Source organism: Rhipicephalus sanguineus, chromosome 1, assembly GCF_013339695.2.
Source record: "Rhipicephalus sanguineus isolate Rsan-2018 chromosome 1, BIME_Rsan_1.4, whole genome shotgun sequence".
Taxonomy (NCBI): Eukaryota; Metazoa; Arthropoda; class Arachnida; order Ixodida; family Ixodidae; genus Rhipicephalus; species Rhipicephalus sanguineus.
In genome coordinates, this window is record NC_051176.1 from 216,319,711 (window position 1) to 216,335,692 (window position 15,982).

At 41.9% G+C, this 15,982-nt stretch overlaps 1 protein-coding gene and 1 long non-coding RNA gene across 4 annotated transcripts in view; one reads left to right on the top strand and one right to left on the bottom strand.

Moving 5' to 3' along the window:
- Nucleotides 1-6,427, top strand: part of LOC119371819 (solute carrier family 12 member 7) — a 481,180-nt gene extending 474,753 nt beyond the window's left edge. For all 3 annotated transcript variants that reach the window (XM_037642291.2, XM_037642287.2, XM_037642284.2), the window contains 2 exons: nucleotides 34-167; nucleotides 3,217-6,427. In XM_037642291.2, coding sequence (XP_037498219.1) covers nucleotides 34-167; nucleotides 3,217-3,308 — 226 coding nt within the window. In that variant the 3' untranslated portion in view covers nucleotides 3,309-6,427. The remainder of the gene's footprint in view (nucleotides 1-33; nucleotides 168-3,216) is intronic.
- A 487-nt stretch (nucleotides 6,428-6,914) lies between these two features.
- Nucleotides 6,915-8,041, bottom strand: LOC125759927 (uncharacterized). The gene is made up of 2 exons (XR_007417662.1): nucleotides 7,360-8,041; nucleotides 6,915-7,294 (listed from the first exon to the last, which is right to left on the bottom strand). It is a non-coding gene; the product is annotated as an uncharacterized LOC125759927 (long non-coding RNA).
- Nucleotides 8,042-15,982: the final 7,941 nt, after the last annotated feature.

Below are 15,982 nucleotides of genomic sequence, written 5' to 3' on the forward strand. Positions count from 1 at the left end.
TTTAGTGCCTTGACACGTAAGTTACTCTTGCAGGGATGAAGCCAACGTGCGCCGTATGCACACTGCAGTGAAACTGAACGAAGTGATTGTAAACAAATCACATGACTCTAAGTTGGTAATCATCAATCTTCCTGGACCACCCAGGATCCAGAGAGGAGAGGAGAACTGTATCCTTTGTGAAATTATAAATTGCTGTCTTTTTCTTTCTTAGTATATACACTAGACTCCTTTCTAACAAACAGTTTAAGTATAAAGGGACCATAGTAACTTATAAGCTCAGTTCACTATATGTAGTCACAGAAACAGGTTCTGTAGTAAGGGCTGACTTCTAGCCTTGTTGGTACGACATATCTCAAGTGTTTAGTGCAGGTTTATCAAGACGGAACAGACAAAGGGGACGCACACAGGTGCTAACTTTCAACAAACCATTTGCTGAAAGTTAGTGCATGTCTGTGTCCCTTTCGTCTTGTCCCGTCTTGATAAATCTGCGCTAAAAACTTAAGAAAGGTTCTGTAGAGCCAACAGGCACCACTTAGTAAACCAGGAATATATAACATAAAATAAATAAGAGGAATTCCTGTGGGAACAACTTAGGTACCATATGAGAGTTACTACACACGAAACACAACACCTCTATAAAACGTTTTATAGAGGTTTCGTGTTTCGTTGGTAGTAATTCAGAATAAGTTTGCAATACATTCACTGGAATTTGAGCTGTTCAGTTTTCATGGTTTCCCAATGCCTGCCAAAGAAGAAAAAAAGATTCAGGTAGAGGGAGAAAACATACAGGGTGTTCTCTTTTTAGACAATACAGATTTTTTATAAAAATCCTATGAGAGTAAGGCACCTGTAGTTTTTGCACGCGAACTCCACATCGAGGCAGAAATACTTTGCCTCAGTTAAATTGACACTGTTGCGACTAATTAACAGAGACTCGTTAATTATCTTTTTAATTGTTGACCTGAGGACAGGTGTTTAAATTACAAAGTTTTAGTGCGTGTTAATTTATAGCATACCTATTTTTTAGAAATCGCAAAAGTTGCTCGTAGTTCGACACGTTTGTCATCGAATTTCAAAGGCGAAATCGAAACTGATCGCTCAAGCCACGCACGAAGCGCGACCATTCTGCTATGTCAGACCGGAACTACCCGTCTCAAGGGAGTGACGAAATTTGAATGAGGGTGCGCCGTGGCCATACGTTTTCGTGAAAAGCTGCAAGTCATCTCACTTGTGCCCGCACATCACCTTACTTTGGCGCATAGTGTTTGGTGCTTCTCCGTTTCTTTCAAACTGCGCACAGTAAAACCGCAATATCAATCTTTTCTTTGTCTGGGAAGCATAAAACTCAGGAGAAGCCACTGCGGCTCTTCTTCTTGCAGACAGGCGAAGTAGTTTTTCGCGCCTCTTTATGGTTTAGGAAAGAAACAGATAAGCACCAGCCATCGCACGCAAACATTAAGCTGTCTACTTATGTATTTCAGAATGCTTGCCGAGTTTTCTGACCAGATTTTGCTTCAGCACGCCTTCATTCATGTTTCATCACTTCCCTGTCACGTGTAGTTCCGGTGTTCCGTCGTGCTTTGTGCACACCGGGCGCAATCAGTTTCGATTTCGCCTTTGAAATTCGATGATGAATATCTCAAACTACGTGCAACTTTCGTGATTTCTAAAAAAATGGGTATGCTATAAATTATCATGTACTACAACTCCTAATATAAAATGCACTCAAGTCAATAATTAAAAAAGGTTATTAATGAGTTTTTGTTAATTAGTCGTGTCAACATCATTTTAGCTGCAGGAAGGTATTTCCGCCTTGACATAGAGTTCATGTGTGAAAACGACAGGAGCCTGACTGTCATATAATTTTTATAAAAAATCTGTATTGCATAAAAAAAAAACACCCTGTATATCTATGATAAGAAAGCTTGTTTTATGGCTTGTTTATTGTCTATATATAAAATTTTTACTTTGATTATAGGATGTTCTGGTCCAGTGCAAGTACAGGTGCATGGTTCTCAATAAATGCAAGATGAAACAAAAAGAGACCTATTGTACTCTCGTGCTCAGTATGAGCTACACCACGCGAGCGCGTGGCCGAGCGCTCTGCAAGGTTGTACAGGGGTGCCGATCATGGCATATTTTCGAGTTATCGGGAGAGTGTTTGGCTGTCCCAGTGAGCGCGCATCGCCTCCGCTTGCTTTCACCCTCGCCCTCTCTTTGCCCTGCGGTGACGTCAGCTTCGAAAATGATATACTCTCGTGCTCAGTATGAGCTACACCACGCGAGCGCGTGGCCGAGCGCTCTGCAAGGTTGTACAGGGGTGCCGATCATGGCATATTTTCGAGTTATCGGGAGAGTGTTTGGCTGTCCCAGTGAGCGCGCATCGCCTCCGCTTGCTTTCACCCTCGCCCTCTCTTTGCCCTGCGGTGATGTCAGCTTCGAAAATGATAGCTTTGAGGGTGAAAGCAAGCAAGCAAGTGGGGGCGATGTGCGCTCACAGGGACAGCCAAACTCTCTCCCAATAACTCGAAAATGTGCCATAATCGGCGCCACTGTACAACCTTGCAGAGCACTCGGCCACACGCTCGCGTGATGTCGCTCATACTGAGCGCGATAGTACTTCCTATGCTTCCAATGACAAGCCATTCATGACCACTGTGCTGGTGTTTGTTACAGTAAGTGCTACCAGAGTCTGGCAATATCTCTCACTTGGCTCAATTTCATTGTGTTGGCTTATGTATAGATATCATCACCAAAGGAAAGGCGGATGAGAAGAGAGAAAACACTTGCATGTCAAATTCATGTTGTGCCAGTTCACATTATAATAGTGGTTTAATAGAAAATAGCCTCAATATTGCAAGCATTCTCTCACATTGTGTCAAAAAAAAGTCAGCAGCATCTCCTGTGTTGTGTTACAGTTGCATTAGCTGAAAAAGCAAGCACTTCGCTGATTTTTAGTGTACTAATTGCTATTCATCAGTTTTTCTCGCAGAGGTATTTATCCTTTGCTAAAGCATTGTTGTCATTTCTAAAAATGTTACAACAGGTTGTCACATGCAGGTGGTGTAAGGCCAGTAGCAACTTTAGTTTCTTTTTCTTCTTTTCTCGAAAGAAAAATGTTGATTTTTTGGAGTCTTCTCTTTAAGTTCCGTTCAATTTACACATTTTTTTTTTAGTGTATGTGGTGTTCTGGTCCTTGACATATGCTGTCACTAGACATGGAGTTCTTGGAAGTGCTCACAGAGGGTCTTGAACGTGTGCTCATGGTTCGTGGTGGAGGCCGTGAAGTGATCACCATCTATTCTTGAGCTGACGGCACCCCCTGCAGAGTTGCGCTTACTGTGACCCTGCTTGAAGAGCTGGCAATGCTCTTCTCTTCCGTTGTCATACTGTATTATTTATTGTTTTGTGCATTTTTAGATCATCTTCTTAAATTAAGTAAAACACCCCCTTACAATGTGGTTTTACAACAAGAGTCAAGCCTTGTGGCAAGCCTGTTGATGTCAGAAGCACTAACAAGTTAATTATGACAAACATACTAAAACATGTACTGTAAGTTGTACTTAATGAGTAACTTCACCAACCTCTGATCAGGGTTAATATATAAAGTGAAGTGCCACTCAGGTGTAATGAATGTAATGCGACCATTACACAAGCTTTCTTTCAGCAGAGACATGATGAAACAGAATAAACTGTGCGATGGACTACACAGTTTATAACTAAGGGCTTTTTTTTTTTCACATTGATATATATGTAATTTGTTATTTTTGAGGGGCATTTATAGGCATCAGTATTCGTTTAGAAGGGTTGCTCTTGCTGCTGCTTGACAGGTTAAGTCTAATTACAGCCATTGTTTTCCAAATTAGAAGTACAATGCTAACTGTAGTAAGTCTTTCCCACACTCACAAAATTATATCTAAATTCAACATGTTTCTCCTCTCTCTCTCTCTCTTTTTTTTAGCTTATAAAATCGAAGTCAGCAGGTCTCTTTCTGAATTTATCCGCAAGTGCTGAAAGCGCTCTTCAACTTGCATCTCTTGCCTTGTGATAATATGTGTGCATGTACACGCATATGTGCCCAAAGCCAGTCACTGCAGTTTTTAGCTAAGGACCCCTGATGTGCCACCCAAAAGTTGTGATCAATAATATGAGAGCTAAGAGCTTAGCCATTTAGACAGTGATACTGATGTGACTTTTTTTTTATTATTAATATTATTATTATTGTCTTAGAGGTTGGTGGCATTGGAATATACAGAGCGTACTGTTAGCAAATATGTGGGCCTCCAAAGTTTGAGGCACTGTCTGCCAGCATTTATGGATCTCGTTGTGGGATCTGCAAACTATACTGATGCAGTAATGCCACAAAGCTCGGCATCTTGTGCACTTTCTTAGTGATTAAAGCTGCTTTTTTAGTAAACAGCTGCAGCGTGATCTTTTGAAGGCAGGATTGCTCTCCCTTTCTGTTTTTTTCAAAGTTTTATAACATACGCTCAATGATCTGGTAAAATGGTTGCACTTTTTTTTTCCAGTGCATTGTTGTAGCTTTACTTTGCACATGCTTAACAAACAGTGCATATTAGTTTTAAGTATATCATACTCGCGAATGCCTGTGACCCAATCATGCAAAAATGAATGATAATGTGAAAAAGTGCTAGTCGCATTCCCAAGTGCGTTTGTGATGTTATTTGTTTTTTGCTTGTTCTGTTCCTCATTGCAGCACCATGTGTGTGTTTTCTTGCCTGCAAAGCATAAAGTCATTTAGTCTTGCCATTATTATAGTAATTATTTGCTTGACTGCTGAATTGTCCTTTAGTGTGCAATTTTGAATGACTGCATGCACATAGAGATCATTTGGTGGGGTTGGAGTATTGCGAGCTAGCTGTAACTGGTTTCACCAGTGTTTGCACATGTGAACAACTCTTAAGAGTATCACTGTGAGATCACTGGGTGACTTGGTATGTTTCACAAAACGAAACAGATTTACCCATAGGATATATTGCAAAATGTGAATAACGCAGCAGCATTTGCAACTGATGCTGTAGGCCAGTCTAAATGTACTCTACCTTTCATTTGCTCCTGTACACTTCTCTTGCAGTGTCCTTCTCTTTGTGAGCCTTATTATCAAGGATCTATGGTGGCTTTTAATACCTTTGCATAGATTTTGCATGGTCCTTGCAGAATGTAGTTGTGTAGAAGCTGGGAGATCTTTGTGTATAATATGTACCGCAAACAAACCCATAGTACCTTGTAGCCATATGTACACATGTGACAATCCTCCCAGCAGCGCTTCTTTTATCTGCAAGGCTTAACAAAACGACTGCACTTAGCAACAAAAGGAAATGAAGACAATGTTGTCTTAAAATATTGGTTAGCTTGAAGTGCATTGGAGTGGCTCAGGGCTCTTTTTTTTTTCCTGGCTGTTCTTTACGAAGTTGCAATAAATAATGCCTAGTGACTTCAAGCTACATGAATGAATGCACCTTATTAGGTCTTTAGTTTGTAATGTATTTATCTGTGCTGTAGTAATAGTTAAAGTAGTGTGTTCATTTAAGCATGGAAGAATTATATGAATTCAAACCAGCATGTTGAGGGAGCTTGCTCATGTCTATCTTTATGCAGGAACTTGTTTGTTTTGATGAAGCTGCTTATATACACTTTCAACGCACTAACTGGGTGTCTCAAGCAGTACCTCCTACAGAAATGCATTTATTTAGACTGGCTTGCTAATGTTAGTTTTTTTGTTAATCCATTCTTTTTGCTTTACAATGAGGCTTGCAGCAGTTAGGCATCTGAGCTGTGCATTTCAACATTTAGAATTGTTGCATTGAAAGTAGGCTGCATTATAAGCTTTTTTTCCTTGTCAAGCGCACAGGCTACACTTGAACAATGTAAGCTTGCCAAGGGTAAACTTCTTTGCAAATATGGTCTTTTGGCTTGATAGTGGGGCACATTACAAGATATAAAAATGGCTTGAAAAGGGCCTTATAAAAAAAACTAAAAGGCAGAATGACCATAACTGAATGACGAGCTTTGCCAACTGAACAAATGCAGTGGCACTTGCAGGAGATGCACAGTGATGCCACATTGTTTGAAAAATGTAAATCAAGACAAACACTGAAGGTTCACTTTCCTACTCTTACAGTTGCTATTTGTGACATACTTTCTTCCTGCTTCAACATTAATCAGACTAACACTGTGTGCTGCAGCCTGAATTACGTGCTTCAGCATTCACATGCTGTAGCCAGGTCTGTAGCTGTCCTTGATGCATGTGATGTCTGCCAGTTGGCCTATGTTTCCTAGTCGGGTAACAGTAGCAGTTAGTGAGGGGCTTTTAGGGGAAGCAACACCAAAGATGGCCATGTATGGAAAAGTGGTTAAGATGGCGGTGGGCCTGACAGCCATTTGTAAGTAAAAAGAAAAAGAAAACTAGGATAAGCATGAGGCAGTGGGCCTGTTGGATGTGTTTCCCCCTGCATAGCTCAATATTGACTGTTACAAATATACGAATGTTAGAGAAGCACTGACTGTATTTTTGTATGTACATACTCTTTTTCCCTCACCTTCCAGATGTGAAAACGTAAAAATGACATGCATTTATGTGACAACTTGCATATTTGGTGTGGACACTAGCCTAGGCAACTGGTGTATGAATATTATCTTTAAGAGTACTTAGGTCATGCAGCTAAGTGTTCATTCCTGTGCGGCATTGTCGTTTGGTGTCTCTGGTTTACTTGTGGTTAGCTGTTATGTTTAAATATGGACAAACAGCTTCCACTTGTGTGGAGTGTAGCCATCAGCAAGATATGCAATTTGTTGATCTTGGCCTACACCCAGACATGAGGTGCAAATGCAGTAAGCTAGTGGCTTTATCCTTTCACTTTCTTGCAGCACTTGTCATATGGCATTTCACATTGACTGTCATATTTCCAGGCGTTTGCCTTTAATATCAGTGATGAGTGATTTGAGATGGCTTTAAGCACTCAGCTCACAAGCAGCAAAGTATAAATGCCTACAAGACTGGCATGTCTGAACACAGCTCTCAGTTTGATTGGAAGTCTTACTTTGTGCAGAAAAGCATAGCCCAAGTCATCACTAGTACATCCTCACTTGCCTGGTTTCTGTCTAGCTACCTTGCTCTTGGCCTGTTCGGAAACCGTTCTGGAAGCTTTTATCTGTACGGGTGTCTGTGTAATGCTACTCTGTCCCAGATTGTACAACTGTAGATTGCCATGGTACAACGCAAGCTGTTTTCACTTCTAGCTTCCTTAAACATATAAAGTGCAGTGTGTCTAACCTCATTACACACACACACACACACACACCACACACACACACACACACACACACACACACACACACACACACACACACACACACACACACACACACACACACACTCTGTGTAAGATGGCATATTTATTCCTCTTGATGTGATACTGAAAGGAGCAAAGGCAAGAATTGCCAATGCTGGAAAGTGCAAGGACATTTGCAAGATAAGTCTATCCACTGCTGCCATTTTCCGAGTACTATTCACTCACGGCTAGATTTACTGTTTTAATTTACCAGTACTTTGATCTAATTCTGTATCATCATTTGTGTGTCTGTGAGGCCAAAAGAGCATACACAGTCATCTGTTGTTCATTTTGGTTGAGGCAACCTTGAAATGCAGCTGTCTCAATGTTCATATTAGCCGTTCTTCAGAGTTATATTTATTTGTTGAACACCTGCATTAGAAAAATGTGTGTGTGCATGTCATCTTAGAATACATAGCTGCTGTGAGGCAGTTTTGATGGGCATTCATTTCAGTGGCGTATTATTCTCGTTACCCTGTTCAGCGACGTAGTCTTGAAAAGTGTGATGGGTACATACAGACACATGTGCTTCATTCCTCTTGCATCTAAGCTTCAGCCTGTCCAGTTTAACAGATGTTTGCCATCATCACCATAAAGAAAATTAGCAAAGAAACTGTTAATAAGTGAACAATTTAATGCAGTATCAATTCAGAACAGTGCAAAGCAGTCGTAACATATAGGCATGTTATTGACAATTAATAGCAGTAGCACGATTTATATAATGTGACGAATTTATATAATAAGAATGAATAATGTTATAATCTTAGTTATTGTATAAACACAGTCAATATATGTCATCGTTAGTTGCCTGCCAGGAATTAACAATGTCAGGTAAGTGTGCACACATGCTAAAATAACTTTGTTGAATTAACGTTCATACCCAGGGCATACATTACTGTGTGCCATTTGCCAGGCACAACACTGCTACTTGCTCATCAATTTCTATACTGCAGCTGTTCGAAACTGACATAAAGAGTTATATATATATACATACATATGTATAAGGGATAAAGATCATCATAGATTGTAAAGGCATACATTGTGATATGTATCCTAACACATTACTTTACACATCCACTATCACTTCAGTGTAGATTAATTCTGTTACGAGATTGTCTAAATATTGAGGCTGGACACTAGCAAGGCCCAGATAAACAGCTTCAGCCTGTGCAACTTACTAATCAGGTGATATCGGAGGTGCCGCAGTGGTTCTTTGGGTGCATTTAACAATGTCATTCTTCCAGTAAGGCTCATTTCCTCTTAAAGAAATCGCACCAATGCAAAGGTCTACCTTCACTTCTGCTCCTTGGCTCGGCACGTATGATGCCTTGCTATAGCAGAAAAGGCGTAATATTGGAAGCGAATGGCACTGTTTACAAGGCGTACATACCTGCTTTGTCATAAGTCTGTGAAAAATGAGAATCTTGAGTGATACAAAATATCTGCATGAGGAGGGCCTTTTAAGTACACCTAAGCACCTCTGAGGCAGACAAAACAAGTTTCAGTATACCTGTGCAACAATAAACAGTGGATGCTAACCATGGGTAAAGTTGTACAGGTACTAATTAGATCACTACTTGGACCTCTTTAGTGGTGCAGCCTGAGGATTAAGTTTTTACCAGGGCTTACCTGCCATCGCACATTCAACATTCAGTAGTCGTGTAATGTGCTTTTAACATGCTCTTTGAGACTAGAGTTGCTAAGAAAAAAAAAAGGTTGATGAGATATGGCGCCATCATTTTGCTCATCCTGCGCCTCTTCCAAGAGCACACTAATGAGCCAGCCTATGCAATGTCAATGCAATCACGTATGTGACACTGTCCTCGAGTTCTTTTTGTAGGTGCAAGAGTTCTGTTCTATAAGTCAAGGTGCTGACTTATTCTAAATTTCGGAAGTGTGCAATGATGAAAAATTGGTGGGCTTGGAACTGTTATAATTGGGGCATTGCTGCATGCGCACAATGTACAGTCATTCATGGGAAGATATTTGTGCAAGTGCAGTAAGGTCACAACAGTGCAGGCAATTGGCTTAAGCATTTGGGGCCCGTCATGGCTGCCAGCTTAAATCTTTCCTTCATGCTAAGACAGGACAAGGTCTCTTACAAGAAGCTGCACCCTGAATTGTAATGAATTCATACCTGTAACAAAACCTGTTCCTTGCATGGGCTCTTTGTAATGCCATCCCATGGCAACAACGAAATGGATTGAGCTCGATGGCTTGCTATGTGCTGTTGTGGATGTTTTCGTTTTTTTTTCTTCTTTTTTGGTTAGCCACCCAGAAGTCAACAGTGGTGGTACCATTTATTACAAGATTGCAGAAGCAGAAAGAACTGGCATAGTAATCTGCTGCCCTTGTGTTGGTGTTTAGCTCTATGAGGAAAAAAAAGCTTAACTTGTTGCTCGATGTTTACTGTAGTTTATCATCTCTGTTTAGATCGACTATTTATATAGTACTTTCCTTACATGTACAAGTACTGTAACTACACCTTTCCAGTGCTGATAAGTGTGGATGCTTAGCTAGCAACACACATGGGATGATGAGCTGATCAGAAGCACGCTGTTTCTGTTTGGCTACTACTATGGTACTCAAAGGCATTGTGCGTTCATATGTGACACAAGGAGAAACTACAGCTGAACGAAGACATCTCGCACTATACGCATATGTTTATAAACCATGTAGCAAACAAGAAAAAGAACACTCATATAGACGAGCCTTTTTTTCCCTTATGCCACCAACATACTGTTCATGGCAGCGAGGAAGAGGCACAGGAGAGTGGGTAGATCGAATTTTGTTGGGAAAGGAAGTAATGCGATATGCACAAACGTGTATTGGCTCATTGGTGCTTAGTATTGTCGAAATATGCACCACAACTAGAACCAATGTTTGAGGGGCTTGATTGGAGCACTGCCGAACCAGCACACCTGCATGCTCAGTGGCACACCAAAAAAAAAAAAAAAGAAAGAAAATGAAAAACACGATGTGCTATACACTGAATATGGGGTGTGCTTATGGATTATCTTGCCACTCTGTAGAAGGAATAGACTCGTCTCACCATTCACATCTAGAACTGTTGTTGTTCCCATGGCTAGAAACAGTTTCTGCCCATGAGCACACATTGTATGCAGTGAGCGGTTGCTGAGCTAGAATATGTATTGTGCGGCAGAATAACATAATTGGCACTATGAAGGTAGTTTTAAAACACTTATACACTTCATGAAAGATGCCTAAAATACAATTGGACAGCTGCCCTATTTGAAAAGTAATCATGCAGCCGTACACGCTAGCAGCAACTTGCAGTTTAGTGGAGCAAAAATTTAACACTGTATTGCTATGACACATTGACTGATTCTGTGCATCTTGGCTGACCATAGATATTTTTCTGATGCAATGCTCGGAGGCCAAGCTTCTTAAAAGGAAAGTTTGTTGATATGCACCTAGCACGTATTTGCATACATTACAGGTGGTTCTATAGACTGTTGTGAAGCCACTCAACCAATGCGCCTCCTGCCACGGAGAGTTTTGGAGGTACTTTTATAGCTATAGGGCAACCCCTGCCCATGTACTGCAGTGGTATGTGAATGCCTGTGGGCATTATATCAATGACCTTCTCAGCAGGCAGTACTGAATGCCTGATTAGCCCTTTTTGCTGGTCAAGCGTGCACCACCATTCACAAATGTAACAGTGCATCGTAGTTTGTGCTGAGCAGAGCCATTTGCATTGTACAGGATGGTGAATCGAGTGTGTTTTATTGTCAATTGAAAAGAGAGTTACGAGAGTAGAACGAATGTGTGGCAACAGTTAAGTAGTTCCTTCTTCCTTGGCAATATGATGCCACAGGTGGGGCAACCTTTTTATTTCACCTTTTTTTTTCCATTTTGTTTTCCACACCAGCATCAACAGGATGTTGATGGTGATTGTAATAGTTTAAAATCTTCTGTTCTGAGCCGTACCTTGTATGTGTGCCGTTTTCCATCGATGTCGCGCTCTTCCATTTGTTTTCGTTACGTGAAAAGTTTATCAGAGGAATAATAAAGACATCTTGTTAACCTTTCTTGCTCTGTGGTCTTAGTATTTTGCATGCACCTATCGGTGTACCTACATTGCTTTGTGGCAGCGTTATCTGCATGTCCACTTGAAATAGTAGCTGGGAAGCCAACAGAGCAGAAGCACCCTCTCCAGGCAGCGTCGCCCCTTTCAACAATAAGGGAAGGCTATGCCTCTACAACAGGAACTCTACTGCATGGTTCACAGTCAAATTTCAGTGGACTCAGTGGACTGTATTTTTGGCAAAGCCAGGCTGTGCATTGCTAAACAATGCCAATATGGTCATAGGAAGAAGGCCCTTCAGCCACGATGCATATTCTGAACAAATTTCCTGCTCTGTTTGTCAATGTATAAAACGAGTCTAGTTGGGCTGACATATATTAAAATAAACTAGGAGAAAAAGTTTTAGGAAAGAAAGAGATATATGTGCACTGAATCTCTCTTTCACTCCTTGCTTCTTTTCTTCTGCACTATCTACCTCATTTATTCTTACTTTTATCGCACAGCTAGAGCTAATAGTGTGCAGCTCAGCATCGGGCAACTCTTTCACTGCAATAAAGCTACAACTGGGGCTAGCTGGTATGACATTGTTAGTAAACCTGGACAACCCTTTGACTGCGACTTGGATTTTGATTGTCATGAATGCTCACCTCTCATGGTGTGCAGAGGATGACAGGGAAACATGCAAAAAGAGTGATGTGGCAAGAACGCTTGCTTATTTGGTGTTACATTGTTACTTCTAATACACAAGCACAGCCACACAGCCATCATACTGCAGTGCTAAAAATCAGAATCTGTCAATAAAACCATGAGAATTACAAAAGATTGCTACAGAAGGAGGTATACTGTAGTTACAAACTCTATGATGATAAGATTTATTGAAACAAATATGTCAACGTACGAAATGTGTGATTGTAAAATGCAGTTAAAAAACATGACACCAAGAAATTAACTTAGGTTTAATACATTAATGAAATACAAGACTGTGAAAAAGTTATTGGTAATATCTCCAAAGCTACACATTTTTCAAGAAAAAAAATGCAGGAAATTATGATGACAATGCAATTAAAGGGGTCATGAACCACTTTTCCAAGTAATGATCTAATGGCCTCAATATCGGAGTGTACTGCCTCCCGAATCGATTGCCGCAAAAATTTCTCGAATCCGTCAAGAATCAGCGGAGTTACGGGGGTTTGGCGCACGCTCCCAGCGCTTTCTCTCTTTTCTCGTGCCGACGAGCGCACTGGAAGCTAGACAGGGAGGGATGGCATGGGGGAAAGAAGTTACGCCAGCGCGCGTCATGAAACGCGATCGCTCTCCCGCTGTGATTCGCTTGCGCGAGTGCGGCTACCGTGTACTGAGGAGTGCGGCACCGGCAAGTAGCGGCACCCCGCGGCAAGAAGCGCATCTGATCCGAACGCCGCTCTCGATTTACGTCGGCTATCGGCCAATAAGCATGCTATGTCTCTTGCGACGTACAGCGGACAGACGCCCCGCCCACCGACGAGAGTGAGAACCGGCCTCTGTTTGAAAAAGAGGGTGCCTGGGGAAACGGCAACTTCGCGCTCCGCTTGTGGCCATTACGCGGCGCGCACGACTGTAATATTTGGCAGAGCACTTCATAGCCGTGTCAGCTTTCCGCAGGATGTGTTTTTTCAATCAGCCCAAGGGGTGCTTCATGACCCCTTTAAGGTGCTCATAAAGAAATGAAAAATAAAACCACACTGTACTACAATGATAAAGGTCAACTAATTAGTCTGTGCAAGCTGAAAGAAAGCGTTTCAGTTCTGCATGAATCCTGTTAGCTTCCTGCTATTTTAAGGGAAATAGCAGCATGTTCCAGAGTGACAGTGCTGAAAAATATTGTTTGCTGTAGTTGGTGCAAACGCTGGGTAAAATAAAATTAATGTTCCCTGCAAATCTTCTATCAGTAGCATTAAGAGATGTCTCTATTGGAACATTATCGTTCTATACCTTAGAAATAAAAATGTCAAGGTTATAGTCAACTAGATTGGTCACACTTATAATAACGTGATTCACGTAAATTCCACATAATGAAAATGCCGTTAAAAACGAATCACTCAATTTTGAGGGGCTTATAGGGACATTATATAACTTATGTGTGTTTCTCAAGTACGATTCAATATTAATTTGAGAACAAACGAAAGCTTAGTAAAGCAGCGTGAGAATATAAATTAAGGAAGAAACATGAAGCTTTTATTAGAATGTGTGTTCTATATGCCATTTTCTTTTTTTATATTAGCTATGTAAAGATGAAAGCTGGCGATCGAATTCCACATCCAAGTTATGTGATGGTTGGTGGAAATGGAGTTGATGTGCTCTGGCAATTGCTGATGCAATGTAAAGACAAATTTTGTCTTATAATTAATCTGCACCTTATTTCATTCACACTATGTGAAAATTTTCACAAGGTCTTTGTTCAGCTTATGTGTTCGTGTTGTTGTACACATTTGTTAGAGTTAAATATATTTGTTTCAGCATACAGAATGCATTTTGATTAGGAGAGGCCACTAGGCAAATCAGTATAAGTTAGGAACAAAAGTGAGCCTAATGTAGTGGACCAGTTATTATTGCAATGGCAATTATATGGACACACTCGGCAGATTTTTGCCGTTGCCGTCATGTCCCGGATATGTAGATATGTATATTCGCGATGTCCGTAGACGGTAGCGCCGTACAGCGGATAGAGAGACAAACGCCACAAGGAGGATTAGCAGACGTCGCCGCGCTTTCACGTAGCTTGTGCGGGCCCTGCCAACACCTGCTGTGCAGGCAGAGGGGCTTTTGTTTGCCTTGTTCGCGCTCAGGATTGTCAAGAGTGTCTATATCCAACGTACGGGCGCCATACTCCAGTGCACAAATCGAGCTCTCAGCAAAAATATGTCACTTTCTTCTAGCGAAATATGTCGATGAAAAACGCAATATGGTGACCAGACGCGTGGTAACGTCTAAGCAAGTATGCCACGCGTCGATACGGCTCATTGTATGCCCTTCTATGAAGCGGAGGCGGGGCATACTTTCTAGGAGAAGTAATAAAGCTGGACACAGACAAAAAACACACTCTCACACATGTGCGTTCTATGTTTAAACTTTCTTAGTGCAACTTTCCTGTTCTCTGAGGACCATTCAGTTGTAAGATTTTCGGAAGTCACGTTGGTTGAGTCAAGATTTGTGGTCTTGTTGTTAAGATAAGCTTACATATGTTAGTATGTGCAGTGATGTAAGTGCTGCTCCAAACTGCTCCAAAAGAGGAATGCTGCTCCATGCTGCTCCAAACTGTAATTTTTGTTAGTAGCTGCGTCGGACCTGCTCCGAAATGGCACTGGTAAACTGAAAACAATGAACTTTATGCACATCGATCATCCAGCGAGTCTAAACGAAACAAAAAACAAGCTTTCTACTATCATTCTATACTCACGGACAACTTTTCTTGGCAATGAATAGAAGGCTGCAGAGCCAAACTACGCGTGTGCTACCACTGAAGAACATAGTCCCACAATTGCGTCCGTGTTTTCTGTGTGAGAATAAAAAACAACAACATTGCTCTCTTTTCTATGAGACACTGAAAAGAGGCGCAGCATGCACCAAGGAGTTATAAAATTTATATTTGTTTTACTTTACGCGGTGGAGCATTTCACGTTTTTGCACATGTGAAAACGTCGCAGCTTTTACATGCACCTCACAGTCAAAATAGCGTCTTTGTCTTCAGGTGAGCGCTCGTCGCCCTCCAGCTTTTCCGATGACTCGCCGAAGGAGCTTGTGATGAATTTCACTAACACATGGCTGTCTATGCAGACGAAGCAAATAGTATGCAATGTTATTATTCCACCATTGCCACTCGAAAATTCAAACAGCCACCACAGGAGATATACGGAAGGTTCACAAACTGAACTAAATTCGAAACGCGTGCCAAACCGGACTGCTTCGCAGAGCAGTACTTGTGCAGTAGCTCCGCCTCCATGGTCTTTCCTTCATTACCAAGAAAGGTTGTCCACGAGCATAGATGTCCACGAGTATAGACGTTTTAGATACGAAGCATCTCTTGCTCGGAGATATGTCCCGCGGCATGGTAGTCCGCACTCACACTACGCATGCGCAACTCTCCTCCTTCCCTCTCTCCAACAGCTGCGCGTTATTCTCTCCACTTCTCTCCCAGCAGCTGCTTGCGCTTCTGCGTTCTTGCTTCTGCTCTCGCGGCGCATGCGCTACTCTCCTCCTCTAGTCTCCTCTCCTTCAAGTGGTAGAGCGCTGCGCACGTTCTTGCTTCGATCGGTTGATTCCTCTGAAATGCGGGCTCGACATGCCGAAATTCTCTCCTGCGCAGCGCCGCGATGAGCGCCAGCGCATGCGCGTCCCCTCCCCCTCTCTCTCCTCTCTTACGCTGCCTCCCTCTCGCGCGCCTGTAGACCGCGTTCCCCGTTCGCCCTGCGAGAATTAACGGCCAGGCTAGAGGGAAGACACGACGCGCGTAGTGTTCCTCTTCGCGTTCCACGACGCGAGGTCGGTAGCATGCCCAACGAATACCAACGGAACGCGATCGTGCTCCGGCTTCTCATCGCCTCAT